Source organism: Lottia gigantea (assembly GCF_000327385.1).
Source record: "Lottia gigantea unplaced genomic scaffold LOTGIsca_32, whole genome shotgun sequence".
NCBI classification, from domain to species: domain Eukaryota; kingdom Metazoa; phylum Mollusca; class Gastropoda; family Lottiidae; genus Lottia; species Lottia gigantea.
Window position 1 is genome coordinate 1812541 of NW_008709073.1, and position 26324 is coordinate 1838864.

Sequence of the window (26324 nt, forward strand, 5' to 3'; positions counted from 1 at the left end):
ATGTATGTAAATAGTTTTCAAAAGACAAGATAATTCTAGACACACATGAATTTGAAGGCTCAAATTTCAACGGTGAGCTGTGAACACTATTACTGATCAGCTTAGCTAAAAAAATTCAAACAGATGGCAAATCTGTCCCTTTAAGCAAACCATGATATTCTCTGTATAATTCATCATTTTGTCTCCAACATATGTAGTCTGTAGTATCTGGAAGATTTATAAAAAATCTCATTTCCAACGTTATAATTCAGCAGAAAGCATTCAAGTCCAGCAGAAAAAGTAAAGTCTGAACGTCAACAGAAGTCATTTATTAAGACCAGAATTTTTCATTTTTTTTGTTCTGGTTACATAAACTCTCCATCCCATAAATGTCTAGCTCTTTCACACTTGGTCTTATACCTTGACTGCAATAGCCACCATGTTGTAACAGAAATGCAGCAATTTGATTAGTTTGTACATTAATGAATACAGCCAATAACATTGTTTTTACAGACTTTCTATCAAGGCCTCTGATTAGCTGTATTTGCTAGTGTAGGCACAGGAAAGGTGGCTATTGCAGTCAAGGTATAAGACAACGTTCATAATAGTTTGACATTATAAAGATGTCACCATCTATGATCTTCAATTCAACGTCATAGACAACATAATTAACTGTAAAGTTAAATAATTTATATACCAAGATGTAATCTAGAAATATATTGAAAGGAACATTTGATTGGTTGATATATAAATGACCTAGAACATCTGTTGCCAACCAATTCGGTTAGATTATGGACGAAAGATGGAGTCCAAAAAAGGGAAACACAAGTTAACAGCACTCCAACAAAAAAACTTTCAGTATTTTTTCACTGCGAAAAAAATGTGTTGGGAGATAACAACTGTATTGTTCGGGAAAACAGAAATGCCAATTTTTGAAAAAAAAAAAAAAAATTACATAAAGATTTTATCCAGCAATTAAAAAGTTACATATAAAAAGGAATGTTAAAACATGTATTTATTATTTACATAAAATTTCAAAAACCAAAATAACATATATTATAAAATTGTGTTCGTAGCTCCAATTTGAAATGAAAGATGATGTATATAGCTAAGCATTGGGAAATCATACAAGGGTAGACAAGCGTGCACCTATACCATATTCAATTGACAACAAAAATTGCAAGTTACCAAGATAACTGACTGTCCAATATCTGTGATTAGTAGTTGATATATAGTAGTGTATAATACAAATTAAAGCCATTTTAGCACATTTTTTGTGAAACTACAAGCTGCGATTACATGTGTCCGAAAGTCTCCCACAGTAGCACTAAGAAATGATAGTCTATAGCATTATAAATATGTTACATAGTTTATATATTATGTTATCAAACAGACGGCATGCCTCCATATAATTATGCATTTTATAAAATAAAACCATAAAAGAATACTATCTCTTAGAATGAACATAACATATAAAATCTTAAACTTAGCCAATAAGAGTTATTTATTTGCCAAGTTTAAAAATATGAATATTTTGGTCATCCTTTGAGGTGGTATTCCTTTTAAAATCAAAATATTAAATATGAGAAAATAAATTAGAGATAAATATAATGTGTATAATATAATGTTTGTTAGAAATATAATCTGATCACTGGTTTGAATCATGGGCGCAGATCACAAGGGGGACATCAGAAAACCTGTCCCCCACACTCCCCACAAATGGTCAAGCTTGGTTGAGTAGAGTGTCTGTAATGGACGTAAAATAGGCACAATTTGGCATCTGAGGACATCAAAGTGACGAAATTTTGCAAACAATTTATGGTCAAGTGACAGGAAGACCATTCGTTCGTTTTGGGATCCATCTCCACTCACAGAAGCGTCGTTACGAAGGGGCACACATACGGTCTACCCCCATTTGAAAAAGTGATCTGCGCCCCTGGTTTGAATACATAGAATGTTATCAGAAACTTAACCTGTTGTTAAAGGGACAGGTAGACCATTTATTTTACCAATTATACTTTAGTCTCAGAAACTGGATTTCCTTTAGCTGAGCTAATCAGTAATAGTGTTTACAGCTCACCGTTGAAATTTGAGCCTTTAAATCCATGTGTGTCCAGAATTATCAGCACTTGAATGTTAAAATGACGACTTGTCAAGATAGTGAGTAAAATTCCTATTTTGAAGGAATTTTAAAGGAATTATGTGATTTTTGTACATTTCTAGTACTTCTGAAGACTATTTACATATATTTAAGACTAAAAAATGGCCCATCTATCCCTTTAAATGGCAAATGAAACAGACAGTGATGTCGAAATTATGAGACTAAAGTATGATTGGTCTAAAAAAATGGCGCATCTGTCCCTTTAACATGCAAATAAAATTTGTTCTAAAATAATAATAAAATAGAAGAAAATAATAGAAAAATATGAATTCCAAATAAATTACTAGGTCATTATCATACAGTCTGGGTGTTCTATGCTTTATAATTTGTATCAAGAATAGTTTTCAAATCAAGGATTTTCTAGCCCTTTAGTGTAAACTGGGACACTTTAACACATTTTCTAGAGATTTTGTGCACGTGGAAGCTATAAGACAATGTCTTGAAGACAAACAAAAATAATGATGATCAAACCTCTAATAAAAAGTTTCAAAAATTGTGATGCTGTACAAAGGGCTCTATCTAATTCAAATTAAATTAGAATTCTTTTCTTTTAATTTTCTGTTTTTTAGCCTCTGCATTGTGATCTTAAAAGTATTCTACCACTGTCCCGTTCTGATGACATTGTTATTAACCAATCAAATCGTGTCATGTAGTATAAATCTGAATTAGCTAAGTTTACAAATATATAACATAATGATGTTAATTTTAACTTCAGCAAAATATATTTTGGCACAAGGACTATGTTTTTGAATATACAATTATACATTTTTTATAGCGAGACAAAATAAAATATAAAACAATATTTGAATCTGCCATAAACCATTGTTGTAATCAAATTGCCTCTCTCAATACACTGCTATACAAATTTTAAACATGTTAGCTGTAACCATTGGATACACCTGGCAACTATGATTGGCAGCCACTGTCAAATAGCCAGTGGATACGCCTGACAACTATGATTGGCAGCCACTGTCAAAAAACCATTCCTACGTACTGGTTCCATACTACTAATGATGAACAGAAAGACCAAGAAGGAACAAACCATGTCAAGTAACCATTGGATACGCCTGGCAACTATGATTGGCAGCCACTGTCAAATAGCCATTGGATACGCCTGACAACTATGATTGGCAGCCACTGTCAAAAAACCATTCCTATGTACTGGTCCCATACTACTAATGATGAACAGAAAGACCAAGAAGGTACAAACCATGTAAGAAAGTTTGGGTATTTGATGTAGACATCACAGATGAGATTTATTTGGGTAATGGTTTGGTTAATTTGGCAGTCAAGCCTTGTCCTTTAGTACCTTGAAGAATCATGTTCACTTTTTGGTGATTCTGGATTAAGGCATCTACTGTGTCAAATGCCTTGAAAATATAAAAAAAAAAGGAATTGAAATTGCATAGAGGAATGTCATGCTATGAGTGCCATGGTGCCAGTACCAGTCATGTCATTGGTGCTTACTCAAGAAATCCAACAAGCAGTATTGCTTGAGTCATGCTGTACATATCGTCATACAAAAAAAGATTTCCAGCTTAAACAAAAGGGAAATAACTCATTAGGACTGGGTACTCCACCTACTTTCTCCCGAAGAACAGAATGGTGCTTATTCAAGAAATCAAACTGGCAGTATGGCTTGAATCATGCTGTACAGATCATCATACAAAAAAGATTTCCAGCTTAAACAAAAGGGAAATAGGACTGGGTACTCCACCTATTTTTTCCCGAAGAACAGACAAAGCAACCTCGGAGGAAGGTCCATGATCTGAGTTGATCTTTTTATTATCAATTTTTCCTTTATTGCTCTGAGAGGTGGTAAGTTTCCTAATTAAAAGTAATAATTACTTGATTGGTATTGGTACATATAAAGGAAAACCTGTACAGACACATGTACTCGTACAGTAAGCATAGGCTTAAGGTGTACAGATGGCAAGATCGAAAATATACTGCCAAAATACTAATAATATAACTTACTACGTCATCTGGAGAGTCCTTTTTACCTAAAGCAAATTTACCATCAGAATCTCGTTTTCTCACAGGAAAATTAAAGACTTTTGCATTATAAAATACCATTAATGTATATGGATGAACTTGTCCACCTTTTAAACTCTTACGAACCAGGAACATACCATCCTAATATTCAACAAAATTACTAAAGATAGCTTGCCAGGCAAAGTTATATACGTCCACTGGAAGCTTTGATTTTGAATAAAAATATTTAGCAGAACAGTAACAATCACCAAATATTCAACCTCCAGTCTTACACTTCTTTTGGACTTTTTGGGGCGATACTATATAATATTACCAAGTTTCGTCAAAATCTGTCAAGAATTGGGCCTTCTAGTGTGTTTACAGGCTAAAAAACTAGACCGACGGACTGCCATGGGTGACGACAATATACGCTCCACATTTCATGTGGGCGTATAAAAAATTATCTCTGGACATAAATGGCTTGATCATACATAAACCTTTCCTGTCATATTTTATGAGATTATTACCACTGTCATCATATGGTAAGTATGTGATATACAATGCACACCTGATCCAATTATTAAAATTGCATTTTTATGACTGTTTTTCTTTTGCTGACAGAGTCTTTCTAAAACAAGGGAACATCAATTTGTACCCAAGGTACTAATTGATATATATCAAAATGTACCCTGATGTACATGGAAGAAAGAACATCAGAGTAGCCTTCCCTTGGCTTATGGTCCTCTGCTCTAGAACGACTATCAGCGTTTTTTTCCCTTACTATTTAAGTTCAATAAATATTTGAACGGCATTTAGAAGCTGTGAGCACATATAACACAAAACACATAGGAATATATTATGGTATAACACACTCCTTTTATAACACAATCTAGACATGTTGTCATCAGATGGAATGAAGAAGATGGGGTAAACTTAAGAATATATAGTAAAATGAAGCAAAATTATCTTCATTGTTGTTTTGTCTTATGTCTTCCCTTTTGCTTATATTCTCATGGTTACTCCCTTTTCTTCATTTCATCTGATGACGGCACATGTAAATTGTTATTATTAAAGAAGTGTGTTATATCATAATTATATTCCTTTGTGGTTTTTTTTTTGTTACATTAAATACAGTAATATGATATTTACATGTTTATAATTTTTCAGTCTACTTTCTGCTATAGCTCTTTCTAAATCATTATGATACCATTCAAAAATACCCATTCTATCCTAGAAGAAAAACACATTCACTTTCTGTAAGATTCATGGGCTGGCAACTTAATTAACAAATACGAATTTCGATCTCAGAATAGGTTGGAATAGTACCAACCTATTTTTGAGCGCAGTTTCCCTTTCCATGCTGTGTTTAAGGGTCTTAGTCAGCCATTCTTGTCGCCGACTACAGTTTTGTCATACGTTTCACTGACCTTCTGATTGCACACTAGGAGTTTAAAAAATCATTACATAACATTATGTCATTTTCTTAAAGTCGTTTTCAATTATGTCAATCATCATTTGCAGATCATGCAATTGAAATGAAAATGAATCTGATTGGATGATGCGATAAAACAATAAAAAATAAATCCTGTCGGCAACCTGATAAACTTGTGGTTGAAGCCTTAAGCAACGACTTTAAGAAAATGACAAAATGTTATGTGACATCACATAGTAACAACTAATTCATGGAACGTAGGGGCTTATATAATGTAATAATGTGGCCATCAGAGTGACTGCTAGGGTTGAAAGGGTTTAACTAATTACCCCTTGATCAGGCTGTGAAATCTTCACGGTTGGTGTGTCTGGCTGAGAAGTTTTCCTGGTTGGTGTGTCTGTCTGAGAAGTCTTCCTGGTTTGTGTGTCTGTCTGAGAAGTCTTCCTGGTTGGTGTGTCTGGCTGAGATTTTTTTCTGGATGAAGATGCTGAAACTGTTTTGAAAAAATGTAGACAGTTAAGAAGAAGGAAAATTAGCTCAGAGTATGTTAAGGTTGTCATAAGTGTGGTGTTAGTGTGCAGGAAGTGTCAGATATCTTACAGTGAGAGCTATTCTTGCCAATAATCGCTGTTGAGATTGCCATGGAGTGTAACATAACATCCATCATAACATCTCCATGATCACAATAAAAGTAAAATGCACCAACCCATAGAATTTAATACAGACATGCATGTGGAACATAAATGGTGGAAAAATGAACTCAAAGCGTGTTAAGGTCATTTAGAGTGGTATTAGCATGCAGGAAGTGTCAGAAATTATATATATATATAGCCCTTGAGTGTGACTGATATAGAACTAGCGTTTTCTTCATGTTTCCTGCCGACCAAGTATATTTTTGGTCGCTGTAAGATCACAAGTAGTTGTACTCCTGTGTGACAGGGCTATTAAATATATTTTTTAAATAAGTTGTGACTTACTTGGGACTGGTGGTAAAAAGGTCTTACGACCTGCACTCTTTGTCTCTTTAGCTGTAGGGATGCTTGGTAATGGAGGTCTATTGCCATTATGAAATGTTGGTTTTGCCTCATCTTCTAAGAAAAGTAATCTTAAGTGGTAAGTTTCCAATTATGAACTTAATGACAAAGGTCAGTTTCAGACAATGATCCAATTTGCTACTTAAGCCCAATGCACACAACAGACTTTTTTCTGCTTAAGATTCTTTGAAGTCCGAACAAATGTTTCAAGTCTGTCGAGTGCGTGGAATATAAACATTTTCCGTCATCAACCAATGAACATGTACATGTAATATCTCATCGCATGAAATAATATTTGAATCTTGTGGTCACGTCAGACAAATTCATGTGACAATGCTGAGAAAAATGAACATTGTCCATAGTGTGCGGCCAATGAAAAATGAACATATAACAATGTTTTTTGTTTTCAACGGACAAAAATGTGACGTCTGCGCTAAGCTTTACTGAGCTATCGGTTTAAATTGGTGTCTTACATGCAGCTCTTCTGCATTTTGTTCAGCTAAAAACAATGAAAAATAATTCAGCGAGCTAATTTTGAAAATCCGACTGTTTTTTCTTTATCAAAGATATAACCAGATAAAGTTCATAAAACAAGGAAATTGTGCAGTGGATATTCATTCCAGTCAAATTACTAATACCCTTGACATTTCAGTTTTAGTTTTTACAGTTCACTCGCCACCAGAAATATATAATTACTTACCATCTGGATCTATATAAACATCCTGAAAAATAAACAATATTAAAGTGACAGTATGCACAAACTAGATCAACCTTTAATGTATCAAAAGTGCATGTACAAATCTGTACTATACATATTCACGACGCACAAGTTTACGGATGCGTAAACACCAAAAGGGGAACAAAAATTTTTGTTGTCAATTATTCATAACAAGGTGGCTCGCTTTTTTCCACCCAAATAAGGGTTTAATGGATCCGTACAAACTACAAGTGGTTGCCTATCAAGATACGCCCACTTTCCTGATACATTTTCAGTATATCAAGGGCAGTCACCTATCTGTAACAAATCATACCAAAAATCTAATTTGTGCAAGATTTTGTTGATTTAAACAAACACACATTATCTAATAAAATTCTGACATTAACTGTTACCTCTATCGTCAACAAATTTTGATGCGTCTACTCAGTCAAGGGCAATAACTCAAATTCCGTTAATCGAAAAATGTTTGGATTAATATCTCATCATTATAAATGATCATACAAAATTTCATTTAAATCAGATGAAAACTGTTCTGTCTATTGTGTTCACAAACAAATTTTGACGCATTTTTCATAAATCAAGGGCAATAACTCAAAAACTTTCATCGAAAGATCATCAACTTCGAATTTGTCTAAGATCTCATCATTATGATTGATCACACCAAATTTCATTTAAATTGGATGAAAATCGTGGTCTCCATTGTGTTCACAAACAAATTTTGACGCGTCAAGGGCAATAACTCAAAAACCAATCATCGAAAGATAGCCAAATTCAAACCTATTCAAGATCACATCATTATAAATATTCACACCAAATTTCATTTAAATTGGATGAAAACTGTAGTCTCTATTGTATTCACAACCAAATTTTGACGTGTTTTTCACAAGTCAAGGGCAATAACTAAAAAAAACATTCATCAAAAGATGGTCAATTTCGAATTTGTCTAAGATATCATGAATAGAAATTTCCAAATTTCATTCAAATCAGATAAAAACTGTTGTCTCTATTGCGTTCACAAGCTAATTGTGGACGGACGGACAGATGGACAGGGGCAACGACAATATACAACCACATTGTAATGTTGGAGTATAATAACAAAATACCATAAAACATAATATAATACTTACTTGATTATTTGGGTTATATTTGATATAACCTACAATAGAGAAATTATAAATTACACAGACAATGACCTATGCCTATCCACACAACCATCTGTAAACCCACCAAATTGATGAGAATGGTGTGAAATAAGGCTCGTACATGACATGCCTTAAATCATTCGAAATGGGACAGAATGACAAATCATGATTCGAAAATAGGAGTGAAACAGTGTGTGATTAGGAAAACCAATCTGCAAATATTCTCAATTCTTACAAAATCCTCTGGCCTGTTAAAGAGACTGTAAAAAGGTTTTCTAAATTTTGTATGTGTATCTGGGACACTGATAGCATCAATTTACATCATTCCAATTTGCAATCAGACTTCTGTGGTTCCTGCATTTCTATGAAAACTAAGTGTTTGAAAACGTCAGTTATTGCAAAATTGGTTTATCACAGAAGGCCCTTCGTGAATAGTGACGTCATCAAACACTTAATTTACAATCCCTTTAAACTAATGGAAGCGTTCTTTTGAGTCAGTCAACTCCATTCAATGGAAGTTCTGTAAGAAACACTTTCGCACAATTGCTTCAATCTTCAAAAATATCAAAGGGGAAAAACTCACCATCATCACTTGCTGGTATTGGTGGAGGATTTATTTTCTGTAAATAAAGAAATAAGTTATGTTAAAAAACACCTCTGTGGAGGTGTCATTGTAGCAAGACTCTCATGATGTGTCCAAGTGGGTTCTCAGGTGAAGATTTTTGAATGGAATTGATTTGGTACATTCGGACATATTCGTACATATTTTGGGCCAAATACGTGCCAATTGGGGGTGCCAACCATGTATGTAGGATACAATTAAATATGGTCATCAAGTATTTCACCCTGTAATCAAAAAATGCACTATTAATTTTGAATATGATCCATGACAATTTCTGCATTGACACATTTTTCACAATGTTTTTCACAATAACCAAAATTGACGTCTGACAAAAGAAATTTATACATTATTATTTTCCTAGTTTTTCCGCAAAAATATCGAATGTAAACTTACTGGTATTGAACTTCTTCTTTTCCTATCAGCTTCAATTTGATCCAAATTTAAGTACTCTTGTTCAACCTGAAATAAAAGATGTCTTATCTATATATGGTAGTGTCTGCAAAAGACAACTCATCTTTTTAACATTCATGCAGAAAATTCTTGACACACATGGATTTGAAGGCTCAAATTTCGATAGTGAGCTGTGAACATTACTACTGATTGGCTTAGCTAAATAATACCTGTTCCTGAGACTAAAGTACGATTGGTTAAAAAAATGGCACTTCTATCCCTTTAATAGAGTGGGGTGTGACTAGTTAATAGAGTGGTGTGTGACTAGTTAATAGAGTTGTGTGTGACTAGTTAATAGAGTGGTGTGTGACTAGTTAATAGAGTTGTGTGTGACTAGTTAATGGAGTGGTGTGTGACTAGTTAATAGAGTGGTGTGTGACTTGTTAATAGAGTGGCGTGTGACTAGTTAATAGAGTGGGGTATGACTAGTTAATAGAGTGGGGTGTGACTAGTTAATAGAGTTGTGTGTGACTAGTTAATAGAGTGGTGTGTGACTAGTTAATAGAGTGGGGTATGACTAGTTAATAGAGTGGTGTGTGACTAGTTAATAGAGTGGTGTGTGACTAGTTAATAGAGTGGAGTGTGACTAGTTAATAGAGTGGTGTGTGACTAGTTAATAGAGTGGTGTGTGACTAGTTAATAGAGTGGTACTCACAAAATCTGGAGAATCTGGTGGTGGAGGTGGAGGGGCACGTCTTGGTTTACTTTGTGTTTGTTTATCAGGATCTTCATAATATTCATCAACTACTATATTTTAAAATTTGTTACAAAATGTTAGACACTTTCGTTTATTAAAATGTTGATGTCTTTCATTACACTGGACAAAATGTTCACCTGAATTCAGTTAAGACTGAATCTATCATTCTGAATCATTGACATACTTATTAAGCATCATAAACTTTGTGGGATACTGAAGGAACATAAATACTAGGAGATAGAGCTGGGCGATATACTGGTATCACGATAATTACCGGTATAGGAATTTATATTGTTAATAATATTGCTGGATTAAAAAATACCGAAATATCACAATATCGTGATATATAGTAATTATCATGATATATAGTAAAATTTTTGTCCAGATAAGATCATCTACAAATTAACAAGTAACTTAATATTTGAAACAGATGTTTTTTTTCATGATATTCAAGACTGGGGTGTTTTTAGAGATATTTATTGTTTTATGTTACATACAAAATTTCTAGATCATAATTTTGTTTCAAAAACCATTCAAAAACAAACTTCAAAAATATTGCAATATATACCCATATCGTGATATATTAATGCTTAATATCATGATATCAACTTGAACCTATATCGCCCAGCCCTACTAGGAGATAAGCAAAACATGGAATTCAAATCTATGGTTTATGGATCATATTTACCTGGAGGTTTTGGAATGCTTTTTTTGCTCTTTACTGAAAATATAATGGATTGATTGTAAATTGTTATTGTTTATGGTCCAATTTCAGGATGTTACCATAGAGGACACAAAGAAGTTTTTTTCTTATTAGAACTTTTGTAGAAGCATTATCATAATTTTATTAAAAGTAAATAGGCTGACAAACCCATTTGTAGCAGAATGACATCAGGTGTTTAGGTAGATCAATACTATTGTCAGTTGATATTGAGCTCAGTCAGTGGATTAGCTCAGATGGTAACAAGTTGGGTTGTCATCTGCTTAAATGCAAAAGTTTTGTATCCTCCTAAATGTAAGAGAAATTCTAATGCCACAACCAGTACCTTCAAGAGTTGGTCTGGTGTCTGCTCTCAACTCTTTCACCTATCAACAAGAAGATAAATAACTATACTAAATCTCTCATTTTGATATCAATGTGATAAAAGAGGTTACCTGTAGGAATTTTTTGACCAGGTAGTAGAGGTGCAGCAGTAGGTGGTGGTATAGGTTTTGGTGGTCTCTGTACAGGTGTACTTGCTGGAGGTCTTTGTGGTCCTGCTTCAGGTTCTATAATAGAAAGCAAATATAATTATGATGGCATTGTATCAAATGAAACTTCTTTCTTGATTCCAGCTACAGAATTTACAGACAGACAATAACATTTCCTTTTTTGCACCTATATTTGGCTGTGATGGCTAGCTTCAAACCTTAAGTCATTTTTAGGTATTTCCAATATCAGTAAATTTCTTGTTAAAGGGGCAAATGCGCCATTTTTTTCAGCAATCATAATTTAGTCTAAGAAATGGGAATTTTTAGCTAAGCCAATCAGAAAGTGTTCACAGCACACCATCAAAATTAGACCCTTTAAATCCATCTGTGTCCAGAATTATTCACATTTGAAAGTTAAAACGAGAAGCCATCTTTTTTTTTTGAGACACTGCCATACATACAAAAGACGTATATAGAAATCGGAAAATAAATTCCTAGTTTAAGATACTTCTGAAGACTATTCATCCAAATCAAACCATGAAAAAGGCGAACATAATAAATTTTTATTTTTTTCAATTATTGTAATATGATAACAAATTTTATATAACACGTATTTAACATTTTTACACGAAAGAAATATAGAAGGATAACAACAACTGTTTTGTCCTTGGCACCTTTTTAACAGATTGTCCCTGCCCATATATAGCTGGATGAAAGAAAGAAAAGAAAGGAACTATATTTACAAGGATAACAACTTAGGTTTCTGAGAATCCTTTATACCAGCTGGTCCTTGGCCAAAACTCTTGGCATTGATCTTTCCCAGATTATCCGTACCCATTTACAGTTGGGTGAAATAATGAAGAAAGATGCCTGATTTTCACACGGCCACAGAAGTTACAATCCATTTCAAACATATTCGATGTCCACCAATATTTATGGCCCACAACGCTATAATTTAACTATTAACACACGTAGTAGGATTGGTTGTTTATATATTGACAGCAAGGGCAGCAGAAATTGTCGAGATAATTATGCTAGAGGCAGACGATTGTATTTTATGGCAGGATCGCTGCTAATTTCAAAATCGCTCAAAATATTTGCATGTGTATCCTCTCATTGTCAACGACGATGTTTTAGATCCATACGAATCGCTGGCATAAAAGATTTTAGAAATTTTAGGCCTAGTATTTTCGGCATATCATTTATGGCGGCAATCAAATTTGCCCGTGTATTATATCAGGTGATTGATATTTTCAAACCAATCGGACATGAAGTTCAAAAATAGCTGCCTTTGCCTTTTTGCACCGATCACACAATCAACGGGAAAAAAAATGCCAGCTGATATGATACACTCTTAAAAGTTCCCTTCTTGTTGCTCGTTGGCACTTTGATTCATCATGATCAGGTCAAAAATAACGCTCTTCTGCCCCTAGCATTAGGAATCAAATAGCATGAAAGATAATTCTAGTTGCCAGACATTTAGAAAAGAAAGAACTATATTTTACAAGGATAACAAGTTAGGTTCACAGTTAAGGATCCTTTGTACCAGCTGGTCCTTGGCCAAACATTTTCAACCGTACCCATTTACAGCTGGTCGACTGGAATTATGAGTGAAGATGACTTATTCAAGGTCATCTGACTATCACACTATCATCAAGAATTGAACCTACAGCGGCCATTTGCTCAAAGTAAACATGCAAATGACATCATGTAAAGAATCAACGTTCTAACCGACTGTGTTATTTTAATTTGAAACCTTAGCAAAGCTGAATGTTTCTTATTTCAACTTTATTTATATTCTGTTGCCAAGATGGATGGTAGTTACTCACAGAAACAGTGACATTATTAGGTTCAAATAGTTTGAAATACAGTAATCTGGCAATTTGTAGATCTTTAATAAAAAAAATTTTGATCTTAACACCTCAATATTTATTCAAATATTACAATAATCTTATAATAAATTGGTTTGAGAGCTGAAAGGGTTACCTGTATCCCTTTTCAGAATGAGAATCTCTTGCAATTAAATAATTATAGATCGCTGTAGTTTAAGTCAGGGATGTTAGCTTAGTTTACTTCCAATGGACTGAATAATTTCTCTACTTAACCTTTTAGACATAATTTCATATGATCCTGAGCTCTGAGCTTTAAAAGCTGAATCTAAAGATGGTATTGCTATGCAATGTGACGTCACTTTTAATGGCCACATAATAGGCAATTCATGAATATATTGCACAGTTTTGTCGCTAAAGGGGCCACAGTTGGTGTTCAAACATTGAACATAAAAAAGTTAAAGGGACATTCTGCATTTTGGTAAATTCATAATCAAAAACGTTGTAAATTATACAACTTCCAAAAAGCAAAACAAACTTAAAAACCTTACGTAATGTTTTTTTTAAATATTTTTGACGTTAAAAAATTAATGGCGGGGTTTTTTTAGTTAAAACTTTCAGATATGTTAAAGGGCACATTTCTCTAGATTTTGTTGTATAATTTTCACAAATTTGAGCAAAAAAATTTGTTGACCCACCAAAAAAAAACGGAATGTCCCTTTAAAGAAATTATATTAGTGGTCTGGGAATTTTCTCATTCTGAAAAGAGTTACAGGTTGGAGAATTGAAGCTATATATAAGGAGCCACAGCAATTGTCCTTAACCTATGTTACCTGTCTTATATACAGGCCTTAAATAACCTGCTTCAGAATCTGGTGCTTGATCTGTAAACAAAGACATTAATATTCCATACTTATACAAGCAAAATTGAGTAAATACAATACATTGGTGGCATCCTCCAAAGAGATTCAAAGGCAACTGATAAGAAACCACAATGTAGTACATCTGAACTATAACCTCTCTACTGTGAGCTTTCTTAATCTGAACTTTAATCTCTCTGAATATGAATCTTGATCTCTCTGAATATGAATCTTGATCTATCTAAATTTGATCTTTCTTCTCCAAATTTGACTATTGATCTCTGTACATCTGAATTTTGATTTCTCTAAATCTGAATTTACATTTCTCTATATCTAAACTTTGATCTCTCTATATCTACATTTTGATCTCTCTATATCTCAACTATGACCTTTCAACATCTACATTTTAATCTCTCTACATCTGAACTTTAATCTCTCTATATCTGACACCTTTATTCTCTCTACATCTGAATTTCAATCTCACTACATCTGAACATTTATCTCTCTATATCTAAACTTTAATCTCTCTAAATCAAAACTATGATTATACATCTGAATTTATATCTCTCGTAATCTGAGATTTAACTGGACTTTGATATCTGATTTTTTATCTCTCTATATACTTAGCCTTGACCTGAATTTCGATTGCTCTTAATTTGTCTCTGAATGTCTATATCAAAATGTTGATCTTTTTATATCTGAATTTTGATATGTCTACATCTAACTTTTAATTTATCTTTATCTAGTCTTTGATCTCTCTATACATAAATTTCAACCCTTCTGTCTTGTAATATAAGATCACCACAAAACAGTAAGCACAAACTTTAGTCCACTGAAGTCCTCTGATGTGAAGTGACATTGCCATGGTTAAAACCAGACTCAAAAGGTCACATTTTATGGGAGTTGTCCATTTTTGAAACACTAGTTTTGGGAAATATTTTCACCATGACAAAAGCAAAAATTGGCAGAACTTTTGGTATCGATACAAAGCTATGAATCCATCAAGGCATTTTCAGATATTCTACATTGTCCCTCTACCGATACAACAATACAGTAGAGGTGTAGGCCTAACTTACTGAAGTTGTACGAAAAAGGGATTCCTTAATATCTGGGTATTATTTCAGTTAAGCATTATTTAGAGAATTACAACCGTGTTTTCATTGAAGGGAAAAGCCAGCTTTAATCTAAGTTTAAAGGGGCATTCTGCTGTTTTCAATCAGTTTTTGTGGTTGGGGAGTTGAAATATATAACACTGCAATCAGTATAGAAACTATACAAAGGGCTGCAAATATAATGTCATGCATAATAAACCCAGTTTACAAGTTGAAATTAAAGAGAATGCTGTTTTAAAACGTTTCCAGAAGCACAAATCTCTCGTTTGGAGCTCAGCAATCTATTGCGGATGAATAAACCCTTGCTGAATGTTATCTTTACTTTATCTAATGAAAACCCTTTCAGCAATGGTATAGTGGTTAAATCACAGTAAACAACTTGTTTATTAAAACACAGATCATAATGATTTTTGTACATTCTGATCTATGAATTTTATCAAACCATAGGTTAAAATAGATTATGTTAGAACAAGATGAACACCTGTGAAAACAAAATTCAGATCTGTGTTCTTTCTGCATTTGAATCAAATTGCCGTCTATGATCTGAAAAAACTGTGATGCAACATTTGTTCTAGGTCATAAAATATTCATCCAATCAAATGCTCTGTTATTAATAGATTTACTGATATTGAATATGTCAGAAGTTTTCCGTGTTTAACATAAAACTTAATTTTTACTCCACTTTGAACAGTTTGATTACAAATTTACTGAACATGACTTACAGAAGAATTTCGTCAGATCATGGCGAGTGTAGTAGAAAAAAAAATTGCAATTTAATCAAACTTTAACAATATGGCTTGCTTGAGGCTAGCCTAAAGCCTGCGTTACTTAACAATTTTTAGGAGAAAACACAACAAATAGAAGATACATGAAACAAACAATCACCTGTAGAGTCCTGTTGGAAGCGAGTTGGTGAATGACTTCGACTAGCTTGGAATTCTAATAATGCTGCTTTTAATGATGATACTAAAGGCATTTCTGAACTATTTTGTGGTTCCTCGTATAGTTCTTCATCTTTCTGCTTAAGTTCAAAATGATAAATAAACTTAATGAGTCCATAGTTTTTCTTGAAATAAAAGGCAAGTACCATTTCTAGTAGGCCCTACAAGGGGATTGACTCTGTCTATAAGTTAACAAAGAATTTGCTCATCCAATGTCATTATAGTTTTTAGCTATATAATATTCTATATATAAAGAATTTTCAGACATAATGGTGATTAGGTGCCAATACGGTTAAACATCCTTAAAGATGGGTTTCCTTTTTTTTTTTTTTTTAATGTAAAATTAAGCAAACTAACTATGGTGTTTCTAATGAATTATCATGTATTCTTATTCATATCATTATGTTCTTATTGCATATAATTAAGAATTTAAACCAATCATGAATGTCCATGTATCTACAGTCTGGATAAACGAACAAAATGACTTTTTGACCTTTCTTGATCGGTCACTCATTGGAATTCTGCTGGTAATTCTCTTCTAATTTAGCTAATTGCTTTTTTTAATTAATTATGGACATGTGACACAAACTGGTATTTTTCCAAGTCATTACAACACCTCTACTTTCTATTCATATAAGTGTTAGCATTTTCATTTTCATTCATGAAAATAAGGGAACCCATCTTTAAAGTATAGATCTATTTTGATATCAAGTGCATGAGATTTATCAGCTTGTACAAAATTTTAAAATTCAGAGGGCAATATGTGTATGTTGTATTCATGGAATTATTACTTCAAAAAGTCAAAATCAGAATTATTAATCAGAATTATTACTTTCAAAAATCAAAATCAGAATTAATACTTCAAAGAGTCAAAATCTGAATTATTACTTCAAAAATTTTTTAAACAATAATAATCACTTGGAAATAACATAAATTTTACAAATCAAATAAAATGTGCAGGAGGGTTTTTAAGGATTTCATGCGATAAAGGAATTAAGGTTTATAGGGGAAGAGATATGTTGAGTGTCAAGGCACGGACACAAAATGCTCTTTTAATAAATATGCCAAACAATTTTGACATGTTTTCAACCCATATCAGTGGCAAATAGACGTTGCTTTGCTCTTTACCATATAAAGATATTCTATATAATTTTTCATTGCCTACATTAAATTCTGAATGTGATGAGGTAATTTTCTGTGTGAAATTGACTTTGGAACGAGGATGTCTGTGGCAGAATCAAGAAAACTGACTTGTTCATTTGTTGTCCAATGGTCAGAGAAGCATTGGAGTTCCGAACAAACAAAATTTCTGTGATGTACATAAGCAACAAAACACAATTACAAGATGGTGTCTTGTATTAAAGGGACAGATGCAGCATTTTTTGGACCAATCATACTTTAGTCTCAGAAACTTGATTTTTTTAGCTTAGTAATAGTGTTTATAGTTCACTATCGAAATTTGAGCCTTCAAATCCATGTGTGTCTATAATTATCTCGTTTGAATGTTAAAAGGATGACTAATTTCTAGTACTTCTAAAGACTATTTACATATATTCAAGATCCAAATCAACCCCCAAAAATGGTAGATCTGTACTTTTAAGCTCTATTTCACATTTTTGAAGAGTTAATAATTTAAGTATATAACGAGATTCCAAATGGCTTTTTCTTTTAAAATATAACTGCTATTTGCACTATTTACAAACTGAAATCTATGTTTCTTGCTGATTTTACCACCTTAGATATAGTGCAGTCATTGTAGAACTACATGGGAAAGTGGTAATGTTTCAAGTGACAGTGCAGTAATTCTAGAACTACGTGGGAAATGAGAAATCTTGTACAAGCTTAGACCTTTTCCAGACAGTACCTTGAAATGAGATGTTTAGTGAGGAAGTAGACCTATGAAGGAAAAGATGGTGAATTCAGGATGACACCCATGCAGGAGGTTTTGGAAGGTACATACAGTATCACTTCATGCAGTAGGGAACTAAAAATAGTTTGTAACTCACAGTATTAGAGACTAACTCTCCATTGTCAATATCTACAAACGAGACAAGTACTAAATATGATAGATTTCTTTTTCATACAAACATCATCATCAACATTTACAAGTTTAATGATCTGTAACCATGGCAACCATCACTTTGCATTAAAGGGGTATTCTGCTTTTTTTTTTTAAAGTTTTCATTATCAAAAACGTTATAAATTATACCTGAAAATATTTCTAAAGTATGCTATTAATATCTATTTATCTACTTGATCAAACTGAATTTGTTTTAAAAGGATTAATTAAAAACAGAGAGTATATACTAATTGTTAATTAAGCAGTTTGATCTAGTTTTGGTGTTAGGCTTTTTAAATGGATGATATTATTAGTTGAAGTTATTAGTAAGAATACGTAGGAGACATATTTCTCTACAATTAGGCGTTTATTTTACCCAATTTCGTACAACAGTTTTCTAACAGCTTCTAAAAAGTATAACGAACTTAAAAACCTTACGTAATGTTTGTAAATATTTTGGGCGTTTAAATATTAATAGCTGGATTTTTTTAGTTAAAACTTTCAGATCCATGAAAGGCACATTTCTCGAGATTGGATGCTTATGCACATGAAGCCATTATTTGTTAAATAATGGAAGGCTCATTATGTCAATATAGAAACATGTGATCACGAGCAAAAACTGTGTAGGTCTAGAAAAATGGAATCCATGCGTTCTTGCTTCTGTAACAATTACATTATATCAATCTGTTTATTCAATTGTAGACTTACTCAACACCACATATTTTATTCTGAACAGTGATAGTGGGGCTGTTTGTCAACAGATAATGGACAACATATTCTCATTCTACAATATTACCCATGATTCCCTGAGGACATTTTCTTAAATTAAATCAATTTCTGATCCGGATATACAAAACAATTTCCAATACAAAATATACAAAAAAAAATTCTGATACAAAATATACAAAACAATTTTACGATACAAAATATACAAAACAATTTTCTCATACAAAATATACAAAACAATTTTCCCATGCAAATATACAAAACAATTTTCCGATAAACACGACAAATTACAAATCAAGGAAAAGGTCAAAACTTATAAGATTGCATGTCTTGAGATCTATAATATGGGTCCTTACGAAGCCTAAGTCTTAAACTTTGGAAAATAAAAAGGGAATATAACACACTAATCAATCCAATGTATATATGTATACACATTTTGGGCATAATTAAGATGTGAAAATCTGAAATCTTTTTTTTTTCACCAATAGCACACTTCATTATCTAATTGTCAATGAAGTCAGTTATGTTTTTCATTGCAATTTCAAGTAGTAACTACCCTTACCGTAGCCATCATAATAAACTATAGCAGATACCATAGTTTTAATTTTCAAAAAAAAATTTTTTTTTTTTGGTCAAATTTAGCATAAGGCATTTGATGTAGTAAACTACTGTAAAGGCCCGGTCATGACAAAATTTAAAACCTTTTTAATACACTACCAAAAATAACAGTTTCTCTTCATATTTCTTACAATTGTGGTTAAAATTTGTTTTGGGTGAATCCTAGCATTGATAATGGATTGATCAACTTATCTGTTAAAAATATGATAGGGTCATTAGTAAGGCTGGTTGAAATGATCGAAATAACTGATTATCACTAGGAATTTATAATTTCGATTATCGATTATCAAATTTCATAATCTATTATATGTCAAAGTTACCTTCCACTGTACCTGTTAACAAGTAGTAATCTCTTCAGCACATAACATACCCACAATAAACTATAATAACTGATCAAAGCAAGAATATACTTCTGTGACACAAAAATAACCCATGAAATTAAGAATTTTGGCATGTTTTTAATTTAGTATTTACAGGGTTTCTCAATTAACTTATTTTGATTATTAATCAATTATTGATAGGTAGTCTGTCTTCGATAATTGATCTAAATTTTTTAATCGATATCCAGCCCTAGTCATTAGATTTCAAACAGTTTTACTAACAAATTCTGAATTCTCACATTATGCCATACTAGTAATTCAGTTAAAGGACTGACATCTGTAATTTAGTCTTGACCAAAAAAAAACAATTTAATTTCAGCTGACTGAAACTCTTTTCAAAATGACAATTTGACATCTAGTTTGTTTACCATTAGTTAAGAACTCACTTCTTGACTAGAAGGGGCATTATCAACTGAAATTCCCTTATAATATTTTTCATCCATTTTAAGTTCAAAAATGTTAAACTTTAAATCCACTTACCTACATAATTTTCATCATCATCATCATCATCATTATTACCTCCCTTGCCTCCATCATCATCCTATCAATACAATATTATAAACTAAAACTGACTTTCAAGGTGACCTTTTCTGAATTTTCTCCAAATCAAAATGGTTGACAGTTGGTCAGGAAAATTTGAAAAAATTAAATGAATGGAGTTTTAAGTCCTACTTTTCTGCACCATGTGGGCTAATGAAGACTGGCAACGCCATGCAATGAGAATAATTTTGCCAGGACAGTGGCATTGGCCTGCACCTTTTCGATTTCCAAGGATCCAAGGATCTTTAACGTGTACAACCTGTAGCACACGGAGCCTCAGTTTAAGGAAAATTTGAATAAATCTAAATTGTCATTTGATCTTTAAGAATTTGATAAAATATTTCCTTGAGAGATGATATAAAACCCACAGTATCTATTCAAAACTCATGCTGAACCACAGCAGCACAGACTGGGGTGGTTTGATTCAAATTTATCTGAACCTAGAAGTTGTCAAATCACCATGGTAACACAAAATGGTACATCCAAAGATAACTTACTGAAAATTCATCTCCCCAACTGTAGATTGAATCATCTGAACCAGAATCATAACCTAAGGAAAGAAAATAAACAATGTCAATCTGAAGAAATAATTTGCTGAAAATGTGTGTTTCACAAAAAATAGCGATGCCATCGTAATACGCCCACATTTGTAATGGCAGCTAATTTGTCTGGGAGGTTGACAAGAGTTATTAATAAATGAATGTTTCTGAGAGTGAAATTTTCATATTTCATGGGTTTTGTTTACAGCTTACAATTCAAGAACAAGGGCAATAACTCATAGTAAATATTTTTCGATTCGTCTGATTTTCAATAGGGTTCATTCTTGGGTGATTACAAACACTCACACCAAGTTTCATCAAAATCCATCTAGTAACCAGCTCTCTATTGTGTCCACAAACAATTGTGGATTGACTGTAGATATTTTTGCATTTTAATATAGTTAAACCTATCATTATTGTCAGAAAAGTGGGACGTCACAAAACAGCATTACAACTTCTGTCAATTAACTTTAAGCCCCGCCCCTGTGTTGCTAGGCTGACGATGAAGTATAAATGCACAATACAAATAAAATAGTGAGAGGTTTATTGAACCCTCTTATTACAAACCAATGAAAAAAACATTAGAAAGTTTATCTGTAAGAGAAACAAATAACTTAAATAATCAACTGAGATTTGTTCCTTCGCCTTGTCTATTTTTAGTTGAAAGTTTTTGTGTATTCATACGCCGCATCCCACGTTGTCATAGGAGATGACATCATTACGGCATCATTACATCATCGGACACCACTAAGGAAATTTGTAGTTCATTGGTAGATGTGTGCAAATTTTTCACATGGGTTCACTGTAGCATGTGACAATAAAATCTATTATTAGCAATCTGTTGTTGTATCGTACTTGAATAACTTAAAGAGAAGCCAATTATAATCTTAGAAGAAAGTAGGTGGAGCTTAGCTATGGTACAACATGTTAATTTTGATGCGATTGCACGGGTGAAGCTCCACCCCTTTTTTGAAAGATATCTCGGACAAGCTTCTAAAGTCTAAACGCATTTAGATATGCTACAATTAGTATAAATCACGATTAACTCTGTGAATGTATAGAGGAAGTGAATGAAGTTTTCTGCAACAAACTTAACTCACCATTCTTAGAATTAGATGATGACTGTTTTTGTGGAGGTGGATTCCATCTGAAATAAAATATTTCAATTTCTAACAAAAAATATAATAAAATCTCATCCTTTATCATGACTTACCATACTACAGACTTTCCTTGGTAAAAGTCAAAATTTACTTACAATTCAAGAGAAATATCTTTCAGTATTCAACCTTGGCATTGGTCTAGATTTTTCAGATTTGACAGGCAGGGTATGCTTATTCTTCTAGACACCCGATACCACTTTTCATTATGAAATACTAACTAAATTATAATTGATATACTTCCTCATGTGAAAAGTTCATTAGCTGCTACTAATGTTTTGTCACTATGATGTTTTTGGATTTCAGGTTTCGTTTTGCAGTTAGGATTGTTAATACTTGGTTTATTTAGAGAAAAATGGCTAATGCAATTGTATTTGCAAAATGTCCCACATTGCACACTGTAAAGCATTGCCTATCTTCTTCTACCCAATCAAATTTTTAAAAAAGTAGGACTCCATTTCATTGGAATCACTGAGATCATATATACACTGATGTACTTTTCATGTCAGCACTAAGCTTTCCAGGATGGCTGATAAAACTAGAAATGCAAGAGAACTTACGCTCGAGATTGTACATTCTTTGGCTTCTTAATGGTAAGTATATAATTCTGTAACTCTCTACAAAAAAAATAAAAAAAGACATAAAAATTAAACACATGGTTGCAAAAATTTAGTCAGCCAAACACTTGATCTGACTTGACTTCAAGGGCAAATGTAGTTGTAATGGTGAAGTCATAATCTTGACACATTTTTCCTACAATTACATGAACCACAGACAGGAAATCTGTAAGGTACAAATGGAAGCCAGAAGTGTACCACTTCAGCCAGAAAAATTAAATGAAATGAATGGAGTTTTACGTCCTACTTTTCTGCACCATGTGGGCTGATGAAGACAGACAACGCCATGCATTGCAAGGTGCAATGAGGGAATTTGCCAGGACAGCGGCATTAGCCTGCTCTTTTTCGGTTTATTGTCCCATCCAAACGACTAGACGCTTTTTCCATGTCAGCCCTTCTTACCTGCATCACTGACAGGGGGAACCGGGTTGAAAAATCCCAAGAAGGTATTATCTCGACCAATGCCAGGATTGAACCCTGGACCTTCAGGTTAGTGAGCAAGCGTCTAACTCGCTGAGCCACCGCGGTTCCCTTCACTTCAGCCAGAAAACCCTTTTGAAAACTAACGTTTGGTTGCTATGGAGCTAACAGTCTCATCAATGGAGATTAGATCACCATGTTTCTGTACACATGAAAGCTCAAATTGAATGAAACCAAAGAAAGATGTTTTGTAAATACTTACACTTTCTTTTTAGTTTTTCCAACAAAATTATTAACATCGAATTCTGACAGAGACTGAAATAATCAAAGAAATATAATAAAAGTTTATATTTCTGGTGAAATTTTGTACCCTGCATTAATTTGATGATTAACCCTTTTAACTCTAGCGGCCTGTTACCGGCTACACAATTACACAATATATACCTGAGCAGCCGGTAAACCAGCCAGTAAATCTGTCATTACCAAGTGACATCACAGAACAATAACGTCATAAGCTTTTACTTATATTAAGGAGAGTTAAGGGTAGGCTCCTATATGACGTTTAATTTGATTTACACTCCGAGTTTAAAGGGTTAACTACAGCATACAGTATACATAAGACTTTCATATGATCGCAGCTCTTTAATTTGATGCCATTTTCATTCATTGTAGACTGTCTAGGGCATCAACTACATGTATTGCATAAACTCATGTAGAAACATGCTGTTAAGAAAATGTAAAGAATCAAAATAAGGAGAGATTGATATGATACTTACTGCTAACTTGTTTCCATCAATATTATGTTTAGTAACATGATCTTTAAATTCACCTAGGCCAGCCTAGATATAATACAGATAAAAACATAACAGATGAATGAATGAATGAATGAATGAATGAATGAATGAAGGAAGGAATGAAGGAATGAAGGAAGGAAGGAAGGAAGGAAGCAAGGAAGGAAGGAAGGAAGGAAGCAAGCAAGCAAGCAGGAAGGAAGCAATGAATGAATGAATGAATGAATGAATGAATGAATGAGCGAAGGAACGAATGAAGGAACGAATGAAGGAACAAATAAAGGAACAAATGAATGAATGAATAAATGAATAAGTGAATGAATAACTGAATGAATAACTGAATGAATAACTGAATGAAATATAAGCAGATGAGGAAAATGAATGATAGAAATATGTTATGAATGATACAATTACTAACAGATATTGGGTGGTTTTCCTGATATCTTTTGACACTGTATCAGCCTACTTCCTGGTTACTATCATGATAGTCCTAAAAGTGTACTTGGCCTAATGGCCTGTGATAATTATCAGTTGGGTTAGCTTGATAAAGATTATTTCCTGATGACTGTTACAATAGGTCTAACTTTTGTGCTAACCTTCAATTTTGATGGTAAATTTTTTTTTTCAAAAATAGGGCAACAAAAATTTGAATTTTAGAGATTCTTTTCATTAAAAGTAGTAGTTAAAAATTTGTTTTACCAATTTATGGAGCTGAGATACAATTTTTAGTTATCGCTTATATGTGGTTTTCATCCTTTCAAGGGACAGATGCACCATTTTTGGGGGTTGATTTTAGTCTTGAATATATGTAAATAGCCTTCAGAAGTACTAGAAATGTATGATGATCACATAATTCCTTTAAATATTCAAATATGGATAATTCTGGACACACATGGATGTGTAGGTTAAATTTAGACAGTGAGCTGTGAACACTATTATGGTATCTGAGACTAGTATGATTACGCACCTGTCCCTTTAACAATTCAAACCCTTTAAAGTAATTCGAAAACTTTTCACTTTTCAATCAATAACTCATTATAGTACAGTTTACAAGGTTTTACTGTTTTCATACGCAGAAAAATAGATATTTTACAAGGCATTGAAACTGACTTCAATATGGATGGTTATTTTTTTGGTGATTTTAGGTTATTTACAATCTTCCAAGCTACAAATAAGAGGTTTTGATCCCAAGATCTGCTCTTTCACAAGCTTTCAAACAATCATAAGAGTGAAAATGTCCATAAAATATGGCATATAAAAGAGTTTTCAAGTGGTGACCCACTATATGTCTCCTGTTAATTCTGAAGATTTCAACAAAAAATATCGAGCCATTATAAAGTTCAATACCAACACAAGTTTAAAATGCTTAATCAACAATTAGTACACTTCATCTTTTATGTAACACTTTTAAAACAAATTCAGTTTGATCAAGTAGATAAATAGATATAAATAGCATACTTTAGAAATATTTTCTCGTTCAATAATGAATATTTTGCATACTGCCCATATAAACCAATTTTCTTAAATATAGCCTTTTATATTCTTATATGACCATTTTTTTAGTGTTCAATTAATTTAATGTTAATATTTTGTATGCCCTATGAATTTATATAATATTTGTCCTACAATAACAAAATATTTTCACTCTTAAAATAGTGCATGGATACATCAATTGTAGACCGATAAAGAAATATATTCTAGATTGTTTCGCGAAGAAGACACTGTTGATTTCAGATATTTTTTTTCTATCATGCTACAGAATGTTTTGATTCAGATCTTATATGTCTAGAATGGAGGTAAAATTTTATCATTTTTTCCGCTTTTAAGAGATTGTAAAGAGGTTATCTAAATTTAAATTTTTTATGTGTATCAGGGACACTGATAGTATCAATTTGCAGCATTCCAATTTTCAAACAGATGTCTGTGGTTCCTGCAAATAAGTCACATGAAGCCTTATCAGTGTCCCTGATACACATAAAAATTTTAGATAACCTCCTTACAATCCCTTTAAAACAGAAAAACTGCTTAAATTTTAACTCCATTTTAGACATATAAGAACATGTCTAACTGTAGCCCTACATCAGAAAACTGAAATCAATTTCAAATTTTGCATTGCTTGAGGGCAATATAAGATATATTCTACTGATATACATTCAATTCTATATATATAACAATATAACAATATGAATGCATATTAGGCCTACATTACAATATAACAAAACTTTTCACATACAAACACCTATTAATTCTTACCTCTTTAAGCCATTCTACAACATCTTTAACTGTCCATCTAACAATGGTTTCATAGGGGGGCAACGATTTAGGCATTTTCTTC

The 26324-nt window shown here is 32.8% G+C and overlaps 2 protein-coding genes across 2 annotated transcripts; both read right to left on the minus strand.

Moving 5' to 3' along the window:
• Positions 1 to 2236: 2236 nt before the first annotated feature.
• LOTGIDRAFT_232830 (hypothetical protein) lies at positions 2237 to 16177 on the minus strand (the record flags this gene model as incomplete). Its single annotated transcript, XM_009058042.1, has 14 exons — positions 2237 to 3510; positions 4118 to 4276; positions 5264 to 5344; positions 5876 to 6039; positions 6524 to 6637; positions 7281 to 7302; positions 8426 to 8454; positions 9024 to 9060; positions 9456 to 9521; positions 10168 to 10259; positions 10898 to 10930; positions 11365 to 11478; positions 14063 to 14113; positions 16087 to 16177. The coding sequence occupies 14 exons, from the start codon at positions 16175 to 16177 to the stop codon at positions 3397 to 3399; spliced, it is 1167 nt and encodes a 388-aa protein (XP_009056290.1). The 3' UTR covers positions 2237 to 3396.
• A 3507-nt stretch (positions 16178 to 19684) lies between these two features.
• Positions 19685 to 26317, minus strand: LOTGIDRAFT_162109 (hypothetical protein; the record flags this gene model as incomplete). Its single annotated transcript, XM_009058043.1, has 8 exons — positions 19685 to 19737; positions 20406 to 20466; positions 20963 to 21015; positions 22105 to 22151; positions 22722 to 22778; positions 23461 to 23513; positions 23975 to 24037; positions 26243 to 26317. 8 exons carry the CDS (start codon positions 26315 to 26317, stop codon positions 19685 to 19687), a joined length of 462 nt encoding a protein of 153 aa, XP_009056291.1.
• Positions 26318 to 26324: the final 7 nt, after the last annotated feature.